Source organism: Alosa sapidissima, chromosome 19, assembly GCF_018492685.1.
Source record: "Alosa sapidissima isolate fAloSap1 chromosome 19, fAloSap1.pri, whole genome shotgun sequence".
Classification (NCBI taxonomy): domain Eukaryota; kingdom Metazoa; phylum Chordata; class Actinopteri; order Clupeiformes; family Clupeidae; genus Alosa; species Alosa sapidissima.
The window spans coordinates 20,639,938-20,667,690 of record NC_055975.1 but is presented as its reverse complement, the minus strand read 5'-3'; the positions used below and the strand labels follow the sequence as shown (position 1 = coordinate 20,667,690).

At 43.6% G+C, this 27,753-nt stretch overlaps 3 protein-coding genes across 7 annotated transcripts in view; 2 read left to right on the top strand and 1 right to left on the bottom strand.

Moving 5' to 3' along the window:
- rpap1 (RNA polymerase II associated protein 1) overlaps nt 1–11,028 on the bottom strand; it is a 25,161-nt gene extending 14,133 nt beyond the window's left edge. The window contains exons 1-18 of one of the 3 annotated variants that reach the window (XM_042072540.1): nt 10,904–11,028; nt 10,281–10,475; nt 9,965–10,113; nt 9,725–9,817; nt 9,450–9,633; nt 8,896–9,057; nt 7,792–8,025; nt 6,780–6,895; nt 6,252–6,350; nt 5,999–6,100; nt 5,493–5,660; nt 5,008–5,181; nt 4,704–4,838; nt 4,320–4,490; nt 3,916–4,073; nt 1,404–1,577; nt 768–963; nt 45–154 (exon numbers count right to left, since the gene is read on the bottom strand). In XM_042072540.1, the coding sequence (XP_041928474.1) occupies nt 45–154; nt 768–963; nt 1,404–1,577; nt 3,916–4,073; nt 4,320–4,490; nt 4,704–4,838; nt 5,008–5,181; nt 5,493–5,660; nt 5,999–6,100; nt 6,252–6,350; nt 6,780–6,895; nt 7,792–8,025; nt 8,896–9,057; nt 9,450–9,633; nt 9,725–9,817; nt 9,965–10,113; nt 10,281–10,470 (2,615 nt within the window). In that variant the 5' untranslated portion in view covers nt 10,471–10,475; nt 10,904–11,028. The remainder of the gene's footprint in view (nt 1–44; nt 155–767; nt 964–1,403; nt 1,578–3,915; nt 4,074–4,319; nt 4,491–4,703; nt 4,839–5,007; nt 5,182–5,492; nt 5,661–5,998; nt 6,101–6,251; nt 6,351–6,779; nt 6,896–7,791; nt 8,026–8,895; nt 9,058–9,449; nt 9,634–9,724; nt 9,818–9,964; nt 10,114–10,280; nt 10,476–10,903) is intronic. The other 2 variants (XM_042072539.1, XM_042072541.1) reach the window with 2 other exon arrangements.
- Nucleotides 9,600–27,753, top strand: heatr4 (HEAT repeat containing 4). Of its 3 annotated transcripts, XM_042072542.1 has the most exons (18): nt 9,600–9,610; nt 19,123–19,238; nt 19,452–20,298; nt 20,554–20,741; nt 21,076–21,234; nt 21,347–21,550; nt 21,789–21,932; nt 22,295–22,471; nt 22,871–23,040; nt 23,160–23,264; nt 23,433–23,551; nt 24,119–24,299; nt 25,339–25,408; nt 26,009–26,198; nt 26,437–26,515; nt 26,832–26,997; nt 27,215–27,272; nt 27,634–27,753. In XM_042072542.1, the coding sequence occupies exons 3-18, from the start codon at nt 19,550–19,552 to the stop codon at nt 27,653–27,655; spliced, it is 2,781 nt and encodes a 926-aa protein (XP_041928476.1). In that variant the 5' UTR covers nt 9,600–9,610; nt 19,123–19,238; nt 19,452–19,549; the 3' UTR covers nt 27,656–27,753. The 3 variants fall into 3 exon arrangements, 2 of the variants coding, with proteins under 2 accessions (XP_041928476.1, XP_041928477.1); XM_042072543.1 differs by lacking the exon at nt 9,600–9,610 and having other exon boundaries at nt 27,641–27,753; XR_006025439.1 differs by lacking the exons at nt 9,600–9,610; nt 26,009–26,198; nt 27,215–27,272; nt 27,634–27,753 and having other exon boundaries at nt 26,832–26,972.
- On the top strand, nt 11,925–16,901 carry LOC121693242 (transmembrane protein 151B). Its single transcript, XM_042072544.1, has 2 exons — nt 11,925–12,029; nt 15,270–16,901. The coding sequence occupies exons 1-2, from the start codon at nt 11,925–11,927 to the stop codon at nt 16,899–16,901; spliced, it is 1,737 nt and encodes a 578-aa protein (XP_041928478.1).

Here is a 27,753-nt window from a genome sequence, read left to right as displayed (position 1 = left end):
GCAGAGCCCCACAGCATAGCCACACAGTCTGTCGGATGACTTACTTGAGGCTGTCCATCATGCGGCGCACTGCCTGATGGGAGATCAGCGGCAGCAGCACGTCTGCGGTGAGAGACTCCAGCTCCTGCAGACACTCCACCGGCTGGAAGCAGCTCTGGTATCAAACACACAACACACATGACATACCGCTGCTCAGATCCCTGAAGAACTCACTCAAGATTAATAAGGTATCCTTCTCTCTCTCTCTCTCACACACATACAAAATGGCACTGCAATCCTTCTTTCTATGTGGAAATATGTGGCAAACAAAAGAAAATCATAGGAAACATAGGCATAGTCTTAGACTTAGTCATAGACATAGTCTTTGCAGCTGTAAAGTTTGCCTCGCTCTGAGGTGTGGTACTGACGTGTTCTTGCCAATCTCGTAATATTGGCTAGAACAATTTAGGGAGTTCTTGACAGGTCATGGAGAACTGGAAGTCACATTTAAATGGAAGAAATCTGTCTTTTTATTACAATTTAGGGAGTTCTTGACAGGTCATGGAGAACTGGAAGTCACATTTAAATAGAAGAAATCTGTCTTTATTACCTTCACACACAGTGTGACGCACCTTGTTTTTAACAGCTTAACAGTGACACACCATTTTTAACAGCTTAATTCACTCAGTACAAAAAAATATACCACGTGTTTTTTGAACACGTGGCATACACGTTCACCACATTAAAAAAGCCAAACATTAATCTCAAGGCTGTGTCACTGCGCTCACCTGTAGGGAGAGCTGTGAATAGAAGGCCCCCAGGTAGAGCAGGTAAGTGGGAAGCAGACACAGCGAGCTCTCCAGCCTCCCCATCTCAGCCAGGCCCTTCATGCAGCCCTTCAGCTGACCAAATACAGTGGGCTGCAGTCCAGCCACATGACCCCATGACACTGGAGGGGGTGGAGGGCACTCAGACTCTTGGGGACTGTGAAATAAAATGTAATAAATCACTACATTAGATGATTTAAATGATGCAGGCACAAGCCCAAAGCTGCTAACAGTATATTTCAGATGTAGGTTTTCATCAGTACATATGCCCAGGGGTTCAAGACCTTGGGCTTATTGCTGTAAGGTTTACTTACAAAATACACATGCTGCTAGTACCTTTTTACGCAAGAAAAATTATGTAGGTCATTATGTTTACAAGGGCTTTAACTCAGCGAAATGTAAAATGTAATGACCCATAAAACTTCTGTTTTGTAGTGCATGAAAAAAAAAAGCATGATTAAGTGCTGCTAACAATTCACTGCATAAAGCTTAACCCGTTGCACATGAGGGTAGTCTGTATCTCCAGCCAATTCCCCCAGTTGAATGGGGTGAGTGGGTTTCTCCAGTTGGACGGGGACCCCCACCCACCGGTCTCACCTGGCCAGAGCGGCCTGCAGCTCCTGGTGGCAGCCTGCGGTGTACGTGACCTGGGTGAGCAGCGCGAGGATGGCCTGGGCTCTCTGGAGCTCCAGCAGGTGCAGCAGATGATCGGAGGAGGAACTGGGTCGAGGAAAGGACTGCAGTGCTTTCATCAGAACCGGGTACAGATCACTGCATGGGAGACAAATGGGAGAGATGAAGGTCTACTCCAGTGCACAGATAGACTGAGCTCACCTGCTCAGGCTTCAGGAGAGACTGATGTGTTTCCTCAAGCATGCAATCCAGCTCATCTGAAATACAAACCTACAGCCTCCTCATCCTCTCTGGAGATAACATTGAACACCTTTCATGTAATAGCAAGTGCCAGTGACAGATGTTTTTAAAGCAATAGTTCGGAGTAATTTATTTCACCCTAGGGTCCTTTGCACCATGACCCCGAGCCAAACACCCTCCCAGAACCTGTTTTCCCTTGGTCGAACCCTGCTCGAGTAGCGCTGTCAGAAACTAATGACTTTCTGCAGGCGTAATGGAACCAACTTTTATCTCGTAAATTACCCCACTAATAATGCCCTGAATGGTACGAAACTTCTACAGTATGTTCTTTACTCATAAAACGAGGCATTGGAAAGTTTGTAAGTACACCAGGAGTTTATTTAAATAACACTTGCCTGATGGATGCTATTTTCTGCTACTATACCGCTGTGTCAACGTTACTTCCGTGATTTGGGAAAAGCCCGTAAAAGTCCTGGCAGGAAGCATGCATAAGGATGTAGATCTAGGAATGCACTAATATTTTGTTCGTAGAACCAGTTTGCAACAATTATTAGTTAACACTAAGTTGTAAACACTTCGGAAAAAAATATATTAAAAACTGGATATACCAAAAAACGTTGATGTAATCGCTTCCTGCCAGGACTTTTTACGGGCTTTTCCTAAATCACGAAAGTAACGTTGACGCAGCGGTATAGTAGCAGATAGTAGCATCCATCAGGCAAGTGTTATTTAAATAAACTCCTGGTGCCTTTTCAATGCCTCGTTTTATGAGTAAAGAACATACTGGGTCATTCCACGTCAGTTCAACCAGGGCCCACGCACTTAGGTCTCAAAAAATTCTGAAAAAATTACCAGGTGTACCTATGTTACCCAGGAGACACACTGCAAAATTACTCTTATGTAAGATCAATACTTTCCAAGATACAGCCAATTTTACAGGGGGAGGGGGGTGTCGATTTTGTTCGGCCTCTTTTTTTGTCAAAGTTCACAAGCCCACAGCGCAAGAACTAAACCATGTAGGAGGCTCAAATTTTGCATGCTGGTACATAAATAGGAATAGTATGTAGCAAAATCGTTACGTTTGGTCTGGATAATCCTGCATGGTCATAGCTGTCCCTCAAAGTTGATACAAATTTTATTGGAGTTTTTGGCTGGGCTCTGTTTAAGCCTTCAGAAGACATATTTGTACTCAACATAGGCTCTTGATTTATTTTCCTTACTGAGATAAGTAGAAACACTCTCACAAAAAGCAATGAACAGAAAACAAATCCCTTCAGGGTCTGAACAGCAGACCTCAAAAGTCTGAAAAATCATTTTGGTTATCATTTTCAGAGCACCCAAACACTTTGTGGGAATATACAAAGATTTTTTAAATATGTTTTTCTTTATTCTCCATGATCCCTTCTTTTTGAAAACACCAATTTGACTTGTCTTATGCAAATCTTTCTTTTTTATTTTCCACCCCGAACATGGGCAAAATGCCCCATTGACATTAATCACCAGTCACCACACTGCCACCTGTGGTTGTATAGAGTAACCTGTGGTAGCTCTATACAAAACATATTGATGTCAATGGTGCATTTTGCCCATATTCAGGGTGGAAAGTGAAAAAGAAAGATTTGCATAAGACAAGTCAAATTGGTGTTTTTAAAAAGAAAAGATCATGGAGAATAAAGAAAAAAATATTTAAAAATCTTTGTATATTCCCACAAGGTGTTTGGGTGCTCTGAAAATGAGAACCAAAATTATTTTTTAGACTTGTAAAGTCTGCTGTTCAAACCCTGAAGGAATTTATTTTCTGTTCATTGTTTTTTGTAAGAGTGTTTCTACTTATCTCAGTAAGGAAAATAAATCAAGAGCCTATGTTGAGTACAAATATGTCTTCTGAAGGCTTAAACAGAGCCCAGCCAAAAACTCCAATAAAATTTGTATCAACTTTGAGGGACAGCTGTGGAATGACCCTACTGTAGAAGTTTCGTAGCATTCAGGGCATTATTAGTGGGGTAATTTACGAGATAAAAGTTGGTTCCATTACACCTGCAGAAACTCATTCGTTTCTGACAGCGCTACTCGACCAGGGTTCGACCAGAGACCAGAGATCAATAGATAGGGTTCGACCAGACCAGAGATCAATAGATAAGTCAATAGAAAGAAAGTGATTACAGACATTCAGCCTTCTAATCTGTTCAGTGTTGAAGTTACAGTGGGTCACCTCACCTGTGGTTCTCATTCTCACCTGTACAAATTGCAGGCCTGTCCATAGCTGGAGGCTACAGTCCACATCCTGTAGGCCTCTGTGCTGCAGCGAAGGGCTTCTCCTGCCCCTAGCAGCAACTCGCTTGGTTCCACTGACAGAAAGAGAGACAAACGCTCTTTCCCACCCAGCGAGTGCAGCTGGAAGTGCACAGAAAGTTGAATGAGGTATTCACAGTAGGTTAAAGTTGACTAGTTAAAGTAGACTGGTATTTATCAGACACTTGTAACCAAAGCAACTCGCGGCAGCAGGTTTGGTAAACAAACCCTTTGCCTAAATGGAAAATTACAGAGCGTTGAAACCAGCCAATGCCACTGACAGAGTGTGATGGCACCTTTGTCGACTGCATCAGTGACAGTCGGCCATGTCAGTCATGCCATACTCACCAGCCTGGCACAGACGTGCCGTCCCGCTGTGCCCAGCACACGGAGGAGCTTCATCGCCATGGCAACAGGCAGCCCGTACAAAGAGTGTGGAGCAGGTGAGGTTGGCGGGGCCCAGGAGGTAGGAAGAAACTCTGACATCACAGTATCCATCAGACGGGGACAGTCCAGAATCTATGGTTACCGAGGCAACAATGAGAATGCTGATACACGTTAGTGCTACATGTCTCCATCTGTGTGCATGCAAAATCTGTTTGTGGAAATTCCTATCCTAATTAGATATTCTATCAGTACAGTGTCAAGAAATCAAATACCGGTCAACTAGCCCCAATTCTCTACTATCTGTAAATATGAATGTGTGTGTGTGTGTGTGTGTGTGTATCTGACCTGTGTGGCAGCAGCAGTAGAGTGGCGAGCGATTCGCACCAGCACCTCCAGCAAGTCCAGCACCACCCGTGGAGATGGACGCACCACCTCCAAGATGTAGCGTATCCGTGGCAGCACCTTCATCCTCAACAGGCCCTTTTAACACGCCCACAACAACACTATGTGATCACAATGTAATTACAAAACTATGAGATTACAATGTGATGCCTTTGATAACTCAGTACAGTGTGAGGAAACATGTATATTTTATGTTGGAAGAAAATAAGAGTAAAAAATAACATAACAGCCAGGAAACCATTAACACCTTGATGATGTCCTGCCGTGCCACCTCATGGTCGGACTTCCTCTCCTCTTTCTCTTTCTCCGTCTCTCTGCCATTCATCCCCTCTTCCTCCTCGTCCTCTTCCTCCTGGGTGGTGGGCAGGAGTGGAAAGGAGGCCACCCCGAGGAGCCAACAGAAGGTCACATCCAGACTGTCCTGTGGCACACACCCAAATGCATACAACTGAATAGATATGGTCACCTCACTGCGGAGACAAACATGGCTTTTTCATCAATGTGTCTGTCCATTCTGGTCTTCTATTTAACTTTTTAAGGGGTGCCCTTAAAATACAAGGTGCTTCTCCATACGACCATGCTCAAAGATATTTCATGGAATTTCCCTACCAATGAAACAGAAGCTGAAACAATAAACTGAATGGAAATCTCCTGACAGACTATAATTAAATACAGTATAAGTTCAAATAAAATGTGCGATGTTGTGCCGGTTTCCAATCACCAATCAGTCACCTCGTCATCGGCGGACACCAGCAGAGCTTGTAGGGCCTGTACGGCGGCTGCAATCACCCCCTCCACACCGTCATCCAGCGAGAAGCGCAGCAGGAAGAGCAGCCCTGCATCCAGCAGGGTGGACAGCACACTGCCCTTCAGCTCTGAGGTGAAGACCCCTGAGCGAGCCTGGCCAAAGAGACAGGGAGAGAATCAGATAATAAATATAAATTCTTCAACATACTCTGTCATTCCGAAATTCAGTAGTAGCTGTATGAAATTAGATAATTTTAAGTTCTGTTGTATGAAAGCTTTTTGTCTATTTGATTTCAGGCATGGTCTTAACAGATTAGCCACAGATAATATCAAACTTTTTATTAACATTCTATATAATCTATACATTAGCAGTCTCTAGATGAGCCCAACTCACTTCTTGGACTCCATCTTACTCTTACAGGAATAAAGGACGTTCTGCTATAACGTTTAGGGGACTGAAGGAGAATGTTGTTTTTATTGTTTGTTTGTACCTTAGTGATGATGTTGGCCAGTGTGCTGAGAGCCAGTGTGCGCTGCTGGATCACCAGACTGCGAGAGAGCATGAAGAGCTCCTGCAAAGAGTAACCTGCCAACTAATAGAGAGAGAGAGAGAGAGAGAGACAGAGAAAGAGGGAGAGAGAGAACGGGGGGCGGGTCAGATGGAGTGAAGACAGCAAGAACTGAGAGCACCATCATAAGAGAGAAAGGCATTTTAACGCTCGTCTCTGCCCTGGCTGTATTTACCTCAGGCTCGTCTCCATGGTGATGCAAGCCCAGATGTGTAGGCAGATCTTCCGTTGGAGGGATGAGGTTACCAGCAAAGTCGAACCGCGCCTGCATGGCCTAGACGAGACACAAACAAACCAGGCAAGCTGAAAAACTCTACTTTGCGGACTATTACCCTCCCAATCAATCCCATTTAGAACTGCAAAGGGGGGGGGGGGGGGGGAGCATTAATCGCAACTAAATTTATTCTGCTTACAAGAGTCCAATCGTCTTAATGTTTCTCTAAGTACTAATAAAGTGAAATAGCCAGTGGGGGAAAAGGTCTTGCTCCTGTTGCTCCTATACCAGGGCCTGTTAACTGATTGTGACAGAGACACCACCATTTTGACAAACAAAGCAACCTGAGGACCAGCACTGAATAAAAAATACTGACTCCCACAACAACACTATTATTTAACACATGGTCAGGGACAACCAGCAATGTATCCACAGACCAGGGTTGCCCTAAGCTCTCTAGTTCTACTCATGTTTGTATGCCTCCCTCACCTTCTTTGTTCCTTTTCGTCTGGGTGGGGGCAGGTCTTTGGTCCACTCTAGTTTGTCTGGCTCAAGTTTGTCCATGTGCACCCAATCCCTTTGGGGCTTCAATGGCAGGTCCTCCTCTAGGGTTTTTGGAGGCAATGCTTTTTGTTAATGAACTTGCAGTATGGCAATGACAATGACATTTCCTAGGACATTTCCATAGGAATCCATCAATATGAACCCACCACCATTACACTTCACATTGTCCCTTTTTAATATGAGTGTGAGGATAGGAGCAGGCTTCACTCAATTTGTCTACTTTTAAACTTTAAGAGTGCTGGCCTGGACATATATACTCTTTTATTTGCACATACGTATGTGCAAATAAAAGAGTATATATGCATAGTGCGGCCTCTCTCCTACTTCCCTTTTTAATATGAGAAAAAAATAGATGGAATCTAAAAACTTTAAATGAAAAAGAATCCACAAACCCCCAGGGGAGAAAACAGCATGAACTATGTCCTGGCAAGAGACGCATAAATCTTAGGACTCATGTTCATATGAACCTTCCACCATTTGCCTACATTACCCAAAATGAAAGGCCAGCGCAGCACTAATCAGGCTAATTGAAATCAATGCAGTATCAGTCAAGGGATTCAAGTCACGCAGCCACGCCTTTAGGTTCTGCCAAACGTACATTACTGTATTATATACAATTAAGTTGCAGGGGTAGGGGGAAAAAAAGAGCAGCCAGCAATTCAGAAACACTGGCACAGCCAGAGCTATGACACTTTGTACTTGTTATGTTCTGTAATAATTGAATAATACAGCAATACTAGGAACAGTCCTAAAAAATGTGTAGCAATCAGGCTCCCCTGCAGTTTTGTAGGCCATCTATTCACTAAAAAAAAAAAAAACACATATTTTGAAAAAACAACAATGTTTTTTATAAAAGGAGCTATATAAAAGGTAGCTTATTATTTATTAAAAAGTATATCCATATTGGACATTTTCATGCATATCAATACACCCTCACCTGTGATTTGCTGAGTTACTTTAGGCTCCTCTGCATCCTCTTCATCCTCCATGTCTACTTGCAGTGGTTCCTGCCTGATATCTGTGATGTCCTTGACCGCAGCAGGGGACACAACTGAAGGCTTCTCTTCCCTGACCCCACCATTCTGAGCATTGCAATTTGACTGCTTCACCGGTTCAGAATCAGACATTTTCTGCACCTTACGAGCCCTCACAAAGTCCACCAACCTGGGATCTGGAGATAAGGAGCCACATCAGCCATGCAGACAGTAGTAACTGGTGATTATTGGATATGGCAAACTAGAACACAACTAGAAGAGAAGATTACATGTAATCACAGCTTTTCTGACAACTATGGACCACCAGGCCTGGCCTTCTCAACAGGGAGCCTCATAAGGGTCTTAGTTATACTTTCAAATGAGAAACAAACATTATTCAGAAAATCACAGGAGACCCTGCACAGAATTACAAAGGAAATATATATATGACATTGGTGCAAATAAGAAAGAACCTGAAGATGGAAATTCCCTTAAACAGCATTGTTTTAAAGGTGCCCTATTGTTTCAGATTGTTTCGTAATCTTGCATCTTGGGGGGCAGCCGTGGCCTACTGGTAAGCGCTTCGGACTTGTAACCGGAGGGACCAGGAACCCCGACCAGTAGGCACGACTGAAGTGCCCTTGAGCAAGGCACCTAACCCCTCACTGCTCCCCGAGCGCCGCTGTTGTTGCAGGCAGCTCACTGCGCCGGGATTAGTGTGTGCTTCACCTCACTGTGCTGAGTGTGTTTCACTAATTCACGGACTGGGATAAATGCAGAGACCAAATTTCCCTCACGGGATCAAAAGAGTATATATACTTATATACTTATACTTACTTATATACTATTCTGCAAGTCTTATATAAAACTATCCAAAGACTGCATTTAGTACCACTGAGACCTCCAGAGTATTAGCCAGATCATTTTTCATTGGATGAACTCAGTGACACTGGTATCTCTAACAGGAGGCTGAGCCAACACACAATAACTCTCTTTCTTTCACTCTCTCTCTCTCTCTCTCTCTCTCTCTCTCTCTCTTTCTCTTTCTCTCTCACTCTCACTCTCACCAAGCTGTGCCAGCAGGTTCCTCTGCTCCTGCAGGATCTCCTCCCGAGTCATGCCCAACAGACGCGCCTGGTTCTCCTGGTGAATCTTCAGCCTCTCTTGATCACTGTCCCCCTGCACCAGGCCCTGCCCCGACACTAGGGTAGGACCGGCTAACACACCTGCTGGAAAGGGAAATAAACTATCTGAAAGTGTAGGCTCTCCTTCAACCACCCACCCACCCACTCACTCACTCACTCACACGCTCACTCATTTACGCACCAATACACACATACATGATCCACAAACCACATACACAATCATACACTGAACGTACTGTAAATAATATGCATTACATATGCATCCAAAATCTCAAACTCACAAAGCTGACCACCCCTTAAAAATATCATATTAAACAAGGAGATATGGATGCCAATGCACAAACAAGCTAAGTGGATGGTGTCTTGCCAAAGACTGACAAACGGAATTGCTAACAGAGGAGCACTCCTTTCTGTTTTGGCAGAGCTCCCCTTGGTGTTGTTCCCTGCATTTCAAATTAAGCGAGAGTTCTACTTACCACCGATTCTAGGTGGTGTGTCTAATTCCATGCTGGTGGTGGATGCAACACTTTGCGGTGATTGTGCCTTAGGACCAACAGAGATTGATGTCTGTTGTGATGGTAGTCTTCCCTCTTTGGCTCTCTGTGCAGCAATCTGACGGGCAAAAATGCTCTTCCTAGTTCCTGAGACAATGCTTTTGCCCTGGAAAACAAAAAAAGTAATCAATTTGTTTCACATAAGCTCTGAGACATTTTGCTAAGGCTTGAGTAAATTTGCATTCTCTTTTGATTACCTGAACAATGCCTTCAGATCGATGCATAACTTTTGGAAATGCAGTGCCTGTAACAGCTGGAAGGCATACTGGCACAGTGCTTGTGTCTCTTTCCTAAAGAAAGATGAGAAAAGGTCTATTTGATTGTTCTTCCCACAACAAGGACTGAAAGACGGCTAATAAAAAGGAATGGAGAAACCAAAACAAAGTGTTTGAAGAGGGAAATTAAACCAAAATGGAAAAAAATAGAGTATCACTGACGACTATCCTGGAGAGAACAGCACTGATGTGTGTGTCATGTTTGTCCAGCCTCTCTTCAGCATCTTCATCTTCAAAGCGTACTTGGGCCTTTTTGAAGCGTGACTTCTTGGGGGGTGCTGGTGTCAGGGAAGGGATTTCATCTGGAAGATCTTTGCGCAAATAAGACACAAGTTAGACCATATACTTTATCTAAATAAGCCTTGGTTCAGCTTCAAAAAAGCTACAATTTTCGCTTCTTGAATGTATTCTGTCAGATTTTAAGAGGAAAGAAACTGCTGGTGATTAATTAGTCATCTGAGAGATTAGACTTGGATACCTTCGATGGTGACGACATCTTTCTGGGTGTCCTCTCCATTGTCTGGGTCACCTGTCCCCTGTTCGCCTCGGCGCTTGTCAGGACGTCGCACTACATTGACAACTGATGGTGCAGTACCTGATGACAGAAATCGTTCCTGCTCACGTAGGAGATCTTCCTCCGAGTCGGTGGGTCTGGGACGTCGCAGCATCCCTCCTTTCGAGAATGACAAAACCCTTAACCACAGTGCAACATCTGCTACATCACATTATCATCTATCAACGTTGCATAGATTTGTGCAGTTTCAGCTCAACTTTCAGTGGGTAGAACTAGCCTATGGAATGTCAAGCTCGTGTTAAAGACACTGCTTACTACTGTTACTTAACGTTATACTCAAGGCAAAGACTAGCTGATGTTAGGACTATGTGGCTGGTGCTGCCTGTTCCAAATTTCACCATTGATGAAGCTGCCCGAACTCGGGGATCAACCATCAACGTGAACTAACTATCATGGGACCCTGAAGTTATTGCTAACAGGTTCCTTTCCATTTCGAATGCTAGTTAGCTCATTTCTTACGCGATCGGCAACCAAAAATGCAGGTAAATTGTATAACAAAAAAGAACGAATGATATGAATGTGTTTACCTTCCTTTAGCTATAAATGATTTAACCTGGAAGAATTCATACAAAGAAAGATGTGCTGCTCCTGCTGTTCATGTTAACTTCAAGTACAGCGTGTGTTGACATGACACAATGGATGGACTTCCTGTTCATACATTTGTTTCAAAATAAAAGTTCGAACACTACTTGTGCGTTTTTTGAGCATTGATTCGTAATTCTTGAGTTTTGTTGTTTTTAATACAATTGACAGATCGACGGCTTCACATAGAACCACAAAAATAAACACATTTCCTACAATATTGCACTTTCTTAATAGTTTGACTATGCTTAATAGGATGCAACCATTTTAGTCATAATGTTGTTACATTTTACAGAGGTCAGTGGCTAAAACAATCAATGAGCCATTGTTCTATTTTTACTTTTTGCAGATTAATTTGCATTCCACTCAAATTTAGACATTAGAGTGGAACAGACATTAGCATTCATTATAGGCTACCTATTATAAATGTAACCTAGGCTTATTTATTTAGTCTAAACAATAGTGTAAATCTAGTTAGCAGGTATTTTTTTGTTTTCATTGTGTTGAGTTTCTTGAATTTCCCCTGGGGATCAATAAAGTATCTATCTATCTATTGTTGTAACCTGCTGTAGTCTGTGAGTTCATCATTCACTCCCTGAGAACTGTGTGGAATGCCCACATGCATGCGCCGTCGCCGAGCAGCGTTTTGATCTGCAAACTAGCCTATTCGTTGCACTGTTGGAGAGCGCGCATGCCAGCCGATGTGGTCAGCATCAGGACCGCAAGCACTGACGGTGGGCTTCTTTTTTCCACTGTCCTTGAACATGCTGGGAAGCCTCTGCAGTCCCCCGATCCCCGCCCCTCAGTCCCGCGCGATGGGAACACCCTAGCGGGATCCCCAGTATCCCTTGGCTTTTGGCCCAGCTGTGCTAGGTTTGGAAGTTGCGCCTTTGCCGCTGCTGCTGGCATTGGGAAAGACAGGTCCGAAGTAGTGGTGGCTTGAGTGTGCGATGTCCAGCCAGCAGAATGTTGTCTCCAGATTTGGAAATTGATACGACTGCGGAAGACACATTGGCCAGCTCCCCGAACGCAGAGACGGACACGCCGGCAAGTCTGGATGTTCGGGAGGAGGTAAGCCTGCCTGCACACCGGGACGGTGATGGTCCTGTTCTCATCTGATTCCAGACGGATTAGCCTAGATGAAGATGCTGATGTGCGCGCTATTTCATTTTCTAAATTAACAATTCAGTGGCTTTTCTCCAAGACTAAAACACTGAAATTATATTGTCTGATGATCAGGTTTAACGCACTCCAAACTGTCCTCTTTGCTGTGCAGATCTACAAACTCCAACTTAAAACTGTTCTAGTTATGATGTCATTGTCGTCTAACTCATTGGTTAGTATTCAAACAGGCCTATTCTCTTGGTGCATGGATATTAGGGAGGACCACAAAGTGAATGCATTTACCAACAGACATAAAATCATCACAATGTCTAAGTTGTGCAATCTGCTTTGTGTAAATTCACCTGCTGGGCTTCTGTAAAGCTCAGATATGAGTTGTCAGTTTTTTTTTTTATTCTGATGACAGAACACAGCTGAAGCGAATGCCTCTGCAGATAATCTCCTTAAAAGTTCCCCAAGCTGAAAGCCGATAAATACCCCCTGAAGTGACTGTCTGAAATTGACAATCCATCAGCAGACACTAAACACCCCACCACTGATTTCAGGCTAAGCCCAGTAAATGGATGTGTGCAGAAGCGTTATCCATCCCAGTATGTAATGGCACAGTTCAGGGTGTAATTCAGTGACTTCAGTTTGGGGGCACATAAAGACTGTTCCCATATTTCTGATACACAATTCCAGACCTTATTGTCCAGGTGAATTGTCATTCCATCTGGTCAGACGTATTTCACATGGACCATTTGCTTATTTTCTATCCAGTCCTATTTTTTATTATTGTTTTTATTTATTTTTTTAGCCCTATTTTTTCTGACAGTGTTGTGCACTACACGTGGACCCCTGAGCACACCCTGATGCCATTGCTATTTTTGAAGTGAGACTCTTCGAGTCTCTGGCCTGGGTGTCTCTTGATAGCTCATCTGAGTCAGTCTGCTCAGTGGGGCCAGGCCACTGTCATGTATGACCGTCCTCTGAATCACCCGCGTCAAAGTGCGTGCATCACTTCTCATAGCCTCTGGTTTTGTAGTGACGCTCCAAGATGACTGATGACTATTGTATTAGTGATTTGCTGTCTGTTGCTGTCTGTTGCTGTCTTTGCTGTCTATTAAAGCATGAATTAAAGAAATGGGTCAGACCTAGCTGTATTAAATACCAATCATCACTGCTCCCTCCTCCCAGTGACAAAAGAGGATCTCTTTCATCCTCATGAATACCGTAGTCAACTCATGCAGGCAAGATCAATGTACAGTCCACATGTAACCACAATGGGGATTTGTGGTGCATCTCTAATGGAACATCAGCAAACTTATATTAAGTACAAAAATGTTGTAACCTCCTGCTTGCTTACCTGCCCCCCCCCACCCCCCCACGATGGCCAGCAATGGATAAGGGCATGACTGGGCAGCTCAGAAAGGAGGGAAAAAACCTAAGCTGAAAATTAGCTATAGCCCAAACTGCTAGTGTGAGCATTTTCCAGCCCAAGCTGGGCATAGTAGAGTTATTGCACTAAACACTGCAGCCTAAAAGGTTGCAAGTGCATACGACTAACATGTTGTTTGTGTCAGATGTTTAGTGTGATTATACATATTGAAGAGACACATTGTGTGCCACATTGAATTTCTCATCATTTAGCAGTTAAGCAAGATGCACCACTCCTCATGTTTGATGGGGATTTGTGGACCGCATTATAGCAACTCTCACCGGGATTTAATGCAAGTGCATTGGCTTCATTAAGGAATCCCTCCTTATCACACCGGTAACTGAATGAACTTTACTCAGTGGCAAGCTGTCTGTCTGACTGGAGAAAACCTACTTTGATAGATCAATGCTCCTGCTGTGCCGCTGAAACAAAGTGGGGACTGAAGAGGGATGGTGCCCTATCACCACGCAGGTCCTGAACGTTTCAAAAAGCCCAGCAGTTTTAGATATAGCACAGTTCCTTCACTATTTTGCCTGGAGCTACCAAGGATTTACTGTACTGTTTTCTGTCACAGTGGGGAGTAAGTAGCATGTGGCCTGCTGGCTTTTGAGCATGTGTTCCATGGGACAACTTAATTATTAATGTTACACAGCCCCTTCCGTGTCTTTAAAAAACATTCAGCTTGCATGAATGTCAAACACAATGGTATCACTGTGCTTCACTTACAAACATATTCATTGTATGTCGGGGATCATAAAAGAGATTTTTGATTTAAGAACAGAAAGTGAATGAAGCGGGAAATAATATATAATATAACACCATTATCACATACCACAAATGTACTGTAGCTGTCCTCTAATCATCGGATATTTATTCATGCCATATCAGACAGAGAACATTTTTGGGACAGCTAACATTATGTCTTTTCTTTGATGCTTTGAAGTTGGAACTAGAAACTAAATTGACCATACCCAGTCTAAGGCTTTTTTTTTACCGAAATGAGTAGGTTAATTAACCCCCCAAGCCAAACAACGCATTTTAATGCTCTGTCTCTGTCACTCTGAGGTCTTTGTTCACTCTTTTCCCACTCTGGAGTTACATTTTCATGATATCTCAACTCAGGCTGGCCTCAAGGCAGACACACTGTGTGTGCAAATGGGCACACCAAATGGTTAAAAATGATGGGTCATTTTTCATCCTTGAAGAACAGAAATACAATCAGCAACACTTGAGCTTTTCCTTCACATGTATTGACACACAGATGCTGCTCTCTGTAATCAATGGGTACAGAGCACTGTGTGCTTATCAATCAGTCATGACTTCAATCAGTCATGGGGGTCTTTTAAATGCTGATAGCCTATAAAAACAACTTTAAAAGATTAGTGTTGCCTTTTGCTATATATGCTTTTTGAAGTACCCGTTGGAGTTAAGTAATGTTACATCAATCAGACAACACTTACAAGGAGGTACTTAGTGATTTAGTTCTATGGTGAATACAAGGATGCTGAATTACTTGATGCTGAATGCTTGAATCATCCTTAATCACTAGCAATTTATGGTTTAAAATAGGAAGCATTTTAAAATTCAGAACTGCAGTCAACCCACCAAGCCATATAAGCTGCTGGGCTATAGTTTACCTATTAAGTGTAAGTCTACCTAAGTAATATGTAAGTATTGTATAGTACCTATTAAGTGTAGCCCTGCTATGTGTCTAATGTGTTTGTGTGTTTTTGTCTGTGCTTTATGTGCGTTTGTGTTCTGTATCTGGGCAGCAGCGGCCGGTGAAGCAGTCCCTCAGTGCGTCCATGTGTCGGGAGTCCCATTGGCGCTGCTTGCTGCTCTCGCTCCTCATGTACAGCTGTCTGGGCGCCGTGGCCTGGTGTCAGCTCACCAGCGTGACCAAGCTGAGCTTTGACTCGTCCGCCACCTCCTCCCTGACCGCCTCCATAACCTCCATGCGTGGTGGCACAGGCGGGGGAGCCGGAGCAGGCCGCTCCATGATCTACCACGACAGCCCGTGCGCCGACGGCTACGTCTACATCCCCCTGGCGTTCCTGCTCATGCTGTACGCGGTGTACCTTGTGGAGTGCTGGCACTGGCAGGTGCGCAGCGAGCTCCAGACGCGGGCCAACGTGGAAAGCGTGTACGAGCGCGTGCTGCGCATGCGTCAGGCGCGGCCCTGCATTTGGTGGAAGGCCATCAGCTACCACTTTGTGCGGCGCACCCGGCAGGTGACACGCTACCGCAACGGCGACGCGTACACTACCACGCAAGTGTACCACGAGCGCGTCAACACACACGTGGCCGAGGGCGAGTTCGACTACAACCTCTGCGGCATGCGGGATGTCTCGCGGGACCTGCAAGGCCTGGAGGGCCACTCGGCCACGCGCCTTCGCTTCACTAAGTGCTTTAGCTTTGCCGGCGCTGGGCCCGAAAACGCCTACCTCAACCAGCGCGCGCGCTTCTTTTCCGAGATCGAGGGCCTGGACGACTACATGGAAGCACGCGAGGGGATGCAACTGAAAAATGTGGATTTTAAAGAGCACCTCTTGGCCTATGTGGATCTGGACCGGCTCCCGTGGTACGACTCCCACATGGCTTTCTGGCTGGCCGCTATGCTCATGCTCTCTTGGCCGCTAAGGGTGCTGATCGAGTACCGCACCGCCTTCGTCCACTATCGAGTGGAGAAGCTGTTCGGGCTGGAGTACAGCAGCCCCTCTCCAGAGGAGGAGGAGGTTCCGGTGCGGAACGGCCTGCCGGTGGCGGGCTGCAGCCTGCCCAGGGCGGAGACGCTGGACAGCACGGAGCTGGAGTGGCACATCCGCTCCAACCGCCAGCTCATCCCGAGCTACTCGGAGGCCATGCTGATGACCGTGGGGGCCTCAGGCCAGACCGAGTGCCGCTCCTCCAACTGCCTCCTGCTGGACAACCGGCCGGCTCGGAGCTACGGGACGCTGGTGCAGGACTGCGAGCATTGCCGGCGTCTCCAGGGCGGCGCCAGAGCTGCCGGCGGCGGTGGGACAGAGGGTGTCCCCGCGAGGCGGATGGCGCTGCTGAGCTCCAGCTGCTCGTCCATCTTCTCGCGGCACGCCTTCCACTCGCGGCTGTCGCTGGACACGTCGCGCTTCTCGCTGTGCCGCATGTATGGATCGCAGCACACGGTGGGCCTTTGGCGAAGCCGCAGCAGCACGCTGACTGGCGGCGGCGAGCACTGCTGCCCGGACGAACAGTGCTGCCGCTCCTACTCCAGTCAGATGGCGCTCAATGACAGCCCGCCCACGTACCGTGATGCGCGCTTCTTCCCCGTGCTCATCGTGCACCGGCCCGAGGGCTGCGGAGACGCCAGTGAGGTGCGGCGGTACTACGTGCGCCGAGGGTCTTGTTGCCTCGAGACTTCGCTGTGAGGATAATCTTTGACTCTGAAGCAGCCAAGTGGTTGTGAGCACTACTAATATTACACACTTGATTGTGGAGGAAACAAAGTGCCCAAACACACAGCAAAGGAACTTTCTAGCAGTTTCTGCCAAGGAGATACATAGAAATCTTGTTGTCCTTCAGATAATACAGTCAAGGCGACAGGACACACTTGTCACCAAATGTTGTTTAATTTAGCTAATTTTGTTCTGTGATTTGCTGTGAGGAAATGAAGAGAAATCCAAATATACCCCTATTGTGTTATCAGGGTACTGTGGACACAAATCTTGTTACTCACCATCATCTTTTGGCTTCACCAAAGGGCTGGATTTATGCAGAACCATTACATACTTGACAGACAAGTCATGTAAACAAACACAGTAAGTTATTCCCTTATAGAGGGACTACTTACTCTAGATGTAGCCTATATCAAAACTAACATCTAGAAACAACGATTACAAAAATGGCCTTGGCGTGAAACTATTATGTGCACAACCTCATGTCCGTAGTCAACCTCAAAAGTTTAGCAGTAGAAAAAAAAATGTGACCAGATAGAACTGGCTTGAACAGAGCATGGAATTGGTAACTTAATATGTCATCTAGTGAAAGTGGAGCTCAAAGGGATGTTGTTGATTAGAAATAGAAGCATTGGTGAGTCGTTGCCAGATTCTGTCTGTGGCAGATGTAGATGCAATCCGTGAATAAAATGTGTCACTGAAATGACCATAAAGTTGATTAAAAATGTGCACTCTTGTCATAATGTAGCAAACTAAATTCTGGGCCTATGAGATTACCTTGACAATTATATTTTCCCCAGTGAAATTGCTTATTTTAATGCATGTACTTACATACAATGTAATGGTGCTCTATTGGTAAAGCTGTGTCTTTAGCTTGACCACAGTTTATCTTTACCCTGAATCTTTGCAATCCCATTTCCTTGAGTGAAAGAAAGACTCCACTGCTTGTTTTGAACAGTGGTGTTGACATTACATTTGCATCCACATGAAAATACCTAGAACATGTAAAAATAGATTCATAAATGCTGAAATGAAATACTGGCAATCACCTTGTTTGTTACTAAGAACACTTTTCAGACCACTTGTCTTATTAAAAGCATTGTCTTAAAAATGTGAAAGTTAAAGCTGTAAGTGGTTCGCACTCTGAAAAAAGACTAGACAGAGTCTTACAAAAAAGGAGCAACTGGTTTTAGTAGAGCAAGAGCAGACGTTTCAGCCATCCGGCTATTCTCAATGCTCGTAGTCCAGCTTCATTTACATTCACTTACAGCTTCATCTTTACATTATTGGTTTTTACGCACCTGGACTTAGAAACTATCATCTGAGCGCAACAATATTTCTCTGCCTTTTAAAAATGTGAAAGGACATTATTGTTTTAATGTATTAATGATCAAGCATATCCTGTGCACATATTAGCAGTTAATGTCATGTCCATTTAATCATCATTATTCAACACACTGCTGTTTTATGTCTATCCACGGAGCTGCTATTCAAGTTTGACTTAAAGTTTGTGGAATAGCTTAGATCATTACAGACTGTTGTGGATCTAGAAAAAAACAACACAAAATCAATTTGAGCCAGCATATTATGTTAAATCATGGAAATGACCTCTCATTAGGCCTATAGATTTGCTCTTAATCTATACATGTAGTGATCAATTTTCTCTTAGGACAGTGTAGCATGGTTTTTATATTTATTTTTTACAGAGATGTGTATGGGCATATACCTTTGTGTTATGGGTTTCAGAGTAGCATATAAAATGAAACTGCATGAATAAGATATTCTATTTGACCTGTGATGACAATTTTTAAATAAAAATGTTCACCCTCAATTTTTTTTTATTTCCTTTGAGGACTTGAGAAATTAGAAAGATTTGCAAACGACCAGTGCAATGTTAGACCAATAAAGATTTCCTGGCACTATTCAATTGTTTAATATAACCCAAATGGCTTGGTGTGGGTAATGTTTGTTGTTGTTGTTGTTGTTGTTGTTGTTCTGTAGTAGCCTATTGTAGCACTAGTCCACATATTCCCAAATAAATCCATGAAGTGTGCCACTGGTTGTGACCAGTGATGGACCAGTCAGATTACACATGGATAAAGACAGGGGCGCCTGCAGGAATGAATGCTATGGCACGCACACCCACCTACAGGCCACCTCCTGTTGGCATGACAACGTCAACATTCTCCCAGAGCATGTGCAAAGAGTAAGAGTGGCACACGGTGTATGGCGCAAAATTACCACACAAGTAGCCTATTGCTAGTAACAGAGTGTTTCGCATCGTTTGCAGCTGAAGTTATCAGATTGAAGGTAATGTATTTTTTTAAAGTGAAGCCTAAATTACTGTACAGTAGTTATGATTTTTAGCTAGGCTAGGTAGCATCAGGCTACGTGTTGTCAGAAGCAAGTGAGAGGAGAGAGTTGAGGACGGGTGAAGTGTGAGCATCCTGTTATAAAATGTAGCCTACATACATTGCAATTGACTTTCAAAATTATATTCCCTTTCTCTTTATTTTCCAATAGGCCATTTTTTAATTTTCTACACAAATAATATATTATAATGAAAATGGTCTGAACACCACAAAGAGAAACCTGGCTCTCAAGTCACTCTAGCCCAAAACATGGATGTTTTCCAGCGTGCCAAAGTCAAGGCCAGGTCCCGAAAGAATCCACATGGTCATAAACTGTACAAGCAACTTCTCAGCAATGCTTCTCAAGGCATTACCTTCTCCGAAGATGTTATTATGGAGATGGGACCTGAGACTGTGCCTTACAGCAAGGCCAACTTCCACTGTTTGTATCATGCATCTGGTCCACTGGCACCAATTCCCAAACAAAACAGTAAAAAGAAAAAGTGGATCAAACCGAGTCACTCCAAAGATGAAGAAGAGATTCTTGTGGAGGAGACTCATCTTCTACCATTGGAGCCTCCATCAATTGCTCCACTAGCTGCCAAGGAGTCCCTGACTTTTTCCATTACACAGGACAACATGTCGGATACCATCAGAAGGACAGGCTTGCGTTGGGTACCTAACATCTACAGCTGTCTGAAGCAGACCACAAGGAGTGATAAGGACGACAAACCCAGGATGGAAATTAAGTGGGATGAGTTTGTACTGAAACAACTTACTAAGACCACTGCAAAGTGGATCGTCAGCCAGCAGATTCCCAGCTACTGCATCATGGATAAGTCGAGGCTTCAGTCAATGCTAAGGAGGAAGTATGGGTCAGCCAGTGCGACAGACCTGGTGAATGATGACCCTATGAGCGAGCAGGACTTCTGCTGTTTTGTGGAGCTGCGAAAGCCCATTGCAGAGCTGAAAGGGACTCTCGAAAGCATAGCTGAGACACCATTGCCAGTGTATTACAGGCAAGTCACCATCTATACTTCATATCATACTTTATTCATAGCCTACTATTATACATAAAAGACACTGCTTTGGATCTCTGAGCATTTTGTACAAGACACAACTTCTTTCCAATTTAGCGTTAAAAACATTGTTCCAGAGAATTAAAATGGATCATTTTGGGTACTTTTTTGCTCAGTATAATAAGTGTCTCTCAAGTGACTTAGTTTGTTTCTTTAACATTTCATCTGTGTGTGTCTCGTCCTTCTCCCTCTCAGGGTGCAGGGCTACTCCTGCTCGACAACCACTACGGATAAACCTGGTGGGGTAAACCGAACGGCAGGAAATGTGGTGGTGAAGCGCATTGAGCCCCCTCAAACTCCCAAGCTGCAAGACAGCCTGAACCCACGGGCAGGCAAATTTGTCTATCACACCGACAACAGTTTTGAGCAGCAGCTCCACTTGGGTAAGTTTTTCCATTGTTTTTGCCTTTATTTTGATAGGATAGTGAGAGACTGATAGGAAGTGAGTGCGAGAGAGAGATGGGGTGGGATCAGGACCTGGGTCCCCATGTACACCTGGACCTGAATATGGTACGGGCACTTTAGCCAGTTGTGCCACAGCGCTCCCCTGTCTATTGTTTTTAAGAACTACAGTCAATGTTTTTATTATTGTCTCTTATATTATTTGTCATTGTCAGTATAATTTCTTTGCTTTTATAAGTTATGCAAGGGAGATCTGTCCGAGGCTAGTAGATAACAAATGGCAGCTAATAAAAAAAACAAAGCATGTTTCTACAGGGATAGCAAAACCAGTCCATCAGCTACTCACAAAGAACCATGACCGAATTATCATGGACAACCACTCCGAGTACCAGAAGCATCTTCAGGAATCCTACCCTAGTGTACCACAAACATTTCTGACAGCACTGAAGGAGATCAAAGTACCACAAAGAGAAGGTCGGTCACTGAGAAGTGTTTTTTCAAGTGTTTTTTGATTCAGTGCAGTAGTGTATTAAAATAGGTAAGTAAGTTAAATACAGTAAGTTAATACTTGCATGTACATCATCAGTTATTGGACGAACTGAGAGGGGTATGCGGAGATGGGTGGCTCTGCCTACCGTTGCTGACTACGCCACAGAGATTGGGCTGATACCACCTGACAACAGCGACCTGGTTACCGTGGCACCCAAACAGCAACGCCGCTATGAGCCCATGACAGAACACTCCTCCCTTCGCTATGCCGTGGAGGAGTGGAGAAGCGCATGGAAAATCAGTATGTCACAATCATTTTATTCTCTCAGCACGTTACTCAAAATATGACATATAACACAAACATCAAAGAAAAAGTAAACAGTAACAAAGATCAGGAAATCTTATCTATCTATCGGACAAATAACTAAATATGTCTGACAAATAACTTGCATGAACCAATTACATACATTTAGTTTTTTTGTTTATTTCACTAAAAAGGCCCTTGGCCTGAAACCATCTTCCCTTTCTGTCCTGTTCAGAAACCACATGGCAAAGTATGACCATAGAGGGCCTGAAAAGAGCCCTCACTGACATGCACTATCACGTCCGCTTGGGAGCCATAGCAACCTGCGCCTCGGGAGCCGTGAACAGGCCAAGGGCCGTGGAGGACCCGATAGATGCTGGTGGGTTGTTCACTTTTTGTATGTAAGTACAAAACCCTTTTGGTTATGTTTCTCTCCAAAAACGTATCTGTTGGACCTGCTGTGGCCAAATACTAAAAATATGATCACAGAAAGCGTAGATATGTAGTTCATAGAGACATAATTATGTTACAGATACAGGAGAGTTAAAATGCCTTTGACGTTTCTGTTGGCTCTGTTTGGTAACCATAATGGGCATTGTGAATGGGAATTTCCTCCCTGAAAATGGTACTGAACATGGTCCTCTGTAAGGATGCTAAGACCAGATGATCGAAACAGATAACAGATGATTGTTGTATGTTGTTGATGTTGTTGTGGTGATCTCACTCTCTTTCTCGTCTCAGCTCAGTTTGGGCGCAGCTGGGACGTGCATCCGGTTCCTCCGGAGCTGCTGCCGCTGATCGTCGCGGCACTGGACGACCCCATCAGGAGGGTACAGATGGCAGCAGCCGTGTGCCACTACGCCATGGGCACACCTGACGCCAAGGCCAGAGAAATCCTCCGCAGTGCCCTGCACGAAGGTGAGACTGTAAGACTATAGCTGTGTTCAAAATAATAACTCATTCACTCACTCACTTACTCACTCACTCATTATATAGTGTTTGGAATTTCCAACAGCACTACAAAATAGCTGATTCACTACATACATAGTGCCATATACAGTGAAAGAGTTAACATTTCGAACACAGCCTGTGCCATCCAAAGACTGCAAAAGATTAATTTGAATGCACTGTTGTAGTTGAGTCATGCAAGCTTAAAAATAAAATGCAGGGATATTTCCCAGGGAAAGGCTTGCAAGCAGTAAAAGTCATCACTAAATCTTTTAATTAATCTCTTAATTACTTACTTACTTTGACGGCGATCCTCTGCTCTCTAAATAAAATTATGTTAACATTAGCAGTGCTTGTGTGCTTGGTTAGATTTTGCAGGTCTGGGTGCAGACAGCTGGATGGCAGCTCAGCTCCTAGCCATGGAGGGGGAGACCAGCAGGGCTGTCATTCAGAGGCTTCTGTCTCAGCACTTCCAGGGTGAGGCCAAGACAGACATGGAGCAGGCAGCCTCGCTCCTCTCCAGCCTCAGCAGTAAGACGGTGCGTTCTGCCTCCTGCCACATCAATCCTTTTCCGCACACTTAATTTATAACAGCCTACTTAAGCCATCCGGTGCCCTCCTGGGGGGCTCTCATGCGTGTTAAACACTGACTCTGTAGACTCTAGTGCGCTCTCTGCTGGCAGAGAAGCTGAACTGTGCCGACTGGAGGACCAGAGTGCTGGCCTGTGACACCATCTCTCAACTGAAGGGTCCACTGAACAAGGTACAGAGACCCTGCCATTTATGAGAGCAGTTCTGATATAAATATAGTCACCAAGACTATTTTATGTATACATTACACATTCACCATCATTTATTACATTATTATACTCATGTATGTAATGTTTTACTACACAGGGACCTAATGTAATTAGATGTGCCCTTACTCTAGGACCTTGCAGACAAGCTGATCCATCTGATGTGGAATGACTGGCATGGTAAAGTGAGACAGAAAGCAGCACAGGCCCTAGGCAAGCTGGGGATGGGAAGACAAGTGCACAATGAACTGAGGTACTCAGCAAACACTCAATAATTCATCAATACACCCTTATACATATTTACTGTTCTAGAGATAACTCTGCTGTTAGCAAACAAAGAGCAGAACAACAAGGAGAATCAGTCAGCCAGTGCTTTGAGAAGATAGACATTTTTTGATGTTGCCACATTTTTCATCAACAATTGAAAGAGGTCAGAGAGGTGGGAAGAAACAAAGACCAAAGGAATTGACCCATCAAAATGGTATTTCAGCCAATTCTGCAACAGCAATACTGTTACTCGAGTTTGAAAAATGTGAACAGGAAAACAAGAATTTCACTTTGACATTACACTTTGTATTATACTGTACATAGTTATAGTTACATACTCTAGCTAGCACTGAACTGAACTTGCTTCACCAACTCCATGGCTTTCATTTCCAGGAAGCTCATATACTGATGTGTACATTTTGTACACTGGAAATCACTTTTGTTTTCATCAAAGCTTCCATTGCATACTGTATGAAAATGGTTTAACACCCCTTATTGACTAGTAACTAATTGGCAGGATCACCCCGACTGACTCCCTCCTGTTCTCCCTTAGTGAGAAGCTGGAAGATGGTTTAGGTTCGAGGCGTGTGGAGGCGTTGGTGCTCATTGGTCAGCTGCGCATCATGACCGCCAAGCTGCTGCCGTCCTTTCTGCTTTGCCTGAACGACAGCTTTGTGGCCGTCCGCAAACAGGCCTGCCACGTCGCTGGAGAACTCATGATGAGGGACAATATGGTGAGGGTTATGGAGACACTGCTGTGCTGGTGGTGGGGTGTGTTGTTCTAAAATACTGTGTAGTGTTTGTATAATGAGAAGAAGGCAATACACAGCCCAGTTCCTGTTTTTACCAAGCATACACTCAAAATATCTAATTTCTGGGTCAATAGATTACGTCCTAACATGCAACTGACTCAAAGTATTATTAAAGACCATTTAGTATTTTTCCACAGGAGAAGAGAAACTTTCAACTTTGTGTTAGTCTATATAGAGTCAATATTAGTCTTTATCAACCCAGTCTCACTCCCTACTCGTCAACGGTCTGACGCATGGTCAAGGGTCCTTGGCGTCAAATTCCAACGAGAAAGGTGTACTTTCTGCGTTGTTTTCCGACGTGGGGGTCCGTCAGATAGACATTCATGTTAATCCCTCATCGTCAAATATAGACGAAAGGAAATAAATGTCCATCAAAGGTGATGCCTATCGAAGCAGATAGCGTTGTCTGACAGTCAAGTGGGTTAATGCACGTATTTCCAGAACAGGTCTGTAACTTTCAGGCAGTTCTGAGTTCGAATCTAGGCAGGAGCAGAGCCTATTATAATGAGCGCATACGGGGAGTAAAACGACTGTTACGCGCTGTTACAACTGTAGGCTACAATGGTCGCAATACAACAATATGCGGGTGTTAGTTTAGTTAGAGATTATTGTTATTATTATTATTATTATTTTACCTTACGTTACCTACACCAAAGCTGAATAAAATAATGCAAGATCAAAGTAACCTAAGGTAGCCTATGGCTCTGATGGTCTGCGATTTTTGTTTTTAGATAATTTCAAACAAATCATTAGTCTAACGTGACGGCATCCCCTTTGATGGACATTTATTTCCTTTCGTCTATATTTGACGATGAGGGATTAACATGAATGTCTATCTGACGGACCCCCACGTCGGAAAACAACGCAGAAGGTACACCTTTCTCATTGGAATTTGACGCCAAGCATCAATTGTGGCCTCACAGACCACACTCTTTGTCTTGATGTGCTTTTTATATCTTAGGTCATGAATCAGCTTCTACACTTGATGCAGAATGACCCTGCTGGGGAGGTAAAAGTTGCAGCAATTTCTGGTGAGTATATCCATTTTATTTATTTCCACAACAATCTAACATAATTGGCCTCTTCCACACTACAAATGTCAGCATGTCAACAAAACACACTTTGCCCAAAACAGCTCAAAAACACTAGTATTTTGACGATTTGGCGGGCATTGTGAACTAACCTTAAATGTTCAATGCTTCTTTACTGAGTCATGGTGACCCTCTACCTTGTAAGAGACTTTGAAGTAAATCAGACCAGTACTTTATAAGTTATATGGTCTTTTTAGCCAAATGTTAACACAATTTTATCTTCGAATCTCGGATCGCTTTTTACTCAGGCCGAATTCCTGTCCAATTTGTTGTTAAGTTCGAGAGCATCGACAGCAGGCTCACATTAGAAGACATCACATTGAACATTCCAGCTTCAGTCCGATCTGTCTGGATTTCTTGCATGTCAGAATTTTTTGTCGGATGTCTTGTAGTGTAAGCAGTATGAGCACAGCAAGCAAATCCGATTGAAACGTACACAGCGTGAGTTATTGCATATCACACGTCGTATGCAACTCAATAAAATTGCACAGTGCTTCTTGGCTTAAGATATATTGGCTGTGTGTGTGTGTGTTGTTTCAGCCCTGGCAAGGATCAGGTGCCTTACGAGCAGCCTGCAGAACCTTCTCTTGTGGGCCCTGCACCATGAGCTGGAGCCCAGTGTGCGCATCGCTGCCTGCGAGGCCCTGATGAAGCTGAGGGTGGAGGGCCCAGAGCTCCAGCAGGTCCTGCAGGAGTGCTGTGTGCTGGAGCCCAATCCCCTCGTGCGGGGGTAAAATAGCAGACAGTGGCTCAAATGTCCCTGCATTTACCTTCAACACTGTTAATTCTTTAACAAAACCTTGTGGTTGCATAATGCGACCTAAAGTAAATGTCACAGTGCCATTTTGCAGCTTCTTGACATTCTATCTGTATTTGTCTTAGACTTCATTGTGAGCTCTAATGTTTACTTCAGATGAAAATTTAAGTATTTGAGTAGTCCTCCTTACCTGTCTTTTTTGGATCTTTAGAAAAGTCGAATTGTTACTGAAAGTACATGGTTACAAACTTGATGGCGACAAGGGCATGGTTCACAAAATCAAAGATCAGGTAATGGTCTATCATTTCTACATAATGTTATGTTACACAACCATATTATGTATAACATTTTTTAGTCATTATAGTCCTCTACAATTATAATTCATCTCAGAGAGATGAGGTCATTGTGTGACATTGTGTATTTAGTAAACTTAAAACCATATTTTACAACAACTATATATAAGGCTTAATCTGTTGTTTGTCAAACAAATCCATGTGGCATCAAAATACCCCTGTCCCACATCTAATGCTGTTGTATATCCATCTGAGAATAGAACACTGACCAAATAAATGGACCAATCTCTTTGTCCCACAACTGTTAATGAAGGTCCATAAGCTGTGTGCCAAGGAGGTCATACAACAGAAAGTGATGATTTTGAAGGAGCTGGAGTCACTGCAGGGGATCAGGAGGAGGCTTCAGGGGCCCCAGGACGACAACTCGGAAACATCAGACAGCCAAGTCCTCGCTGAGCTGCTTCATGAGCACTTCAAAAGTTAGGAGATTTGTGATTAAGTTTTTATGGATTTTTTTTTTTTTTTTAAAGCAAACAAACAAAACAAGGAAAACCTTTTTTTTATAAGATTAACACAGCTGATTAACTATATTCTGAGTCCAAAAATATAAAAACTATGCAAGTAAAAATATTATCATGGTTATTTCTGTTGCTAGAATTATTATTTCGAGAACTCACATGAAATTATTTTTCTCAGGTAGCAAACCTGCATTCCTTACAGAAGTAGAGTGCCCAACATTAAAACGGACAGAAAGGTATGATAATAAAATATTTTACTACAGACTTAGCAGTGAATAATCTGTTACTGTACTCACAATTATCTTGCTGTTGATACAGAAATTATACTCTGATGGAGTCTGTGTCAACAGAAATGGTCACGACCCCATAATTTATCTCTAAGAAACAATTATATGGAGGGTCCTGGGTATGATTTTATTTGTCATCCAGTAGTTTTGCATTCCATCACATTGCATTTGCATTCCCCTCAAAATACTATTCACTTTGTGAGGAAACAAAAAACTATTGTGAGGGAATGCATTATTGTGAGGGAATGCAATTCAAACAAAAAAAAAACAACAAAAAAAAACCTTGTTTTTGTTTTTACTGAATCCTTAGTCCACAGATGCAGACCGACTAGAAGATGACAAGGAACCTTCCGAAACATAGCCTAACCCAACAGACCAAACATAAGCCTCAAATATTGTCCAAGTCCATTAAAGGGTTTTGAGATCTCTA

Excerpts from the sequence above, each read along its gene's own strand:
- LOC121693242 (XM_042072544.1), top strand. The coding sequence starts at position 11,925 with ATGTTGTCTCCAGATTTGGAAATTGATACGACTGCGGAAGACACATTG. Across the intron at positions 12,030-15,269 it reads GTCTGGATGTTCGGGAGGAG|CAGCGGCCGGTGAAGCAGTC; the intron begins GTAAGCCTGCCT and ends GTATCTGGGCAG.
- heatr4 (XM_042072542.1), top strand. The coding sequence starts at position 19,550 with ATGGATGTTTTCCAGCGTGCCAAAGTCAAGGCCAGGTCCCGAAAGAAT. Across the intron at positions 21,933-22,294 it reads GGAGGACCCGATAGATGCTG|CTCAGTTTGGGCGCAGCTGG; the intron begins GTGGGTTGTTCA and ends TTCTCGTCTCAG. Across the intron at positions 24,300-25,338 it reads TCATGATGAGGGACAATATG|GTCATGAATCAGCTTCTACA; the intron begins GTGAGGGTTATG and ends TTTATATCTTAG.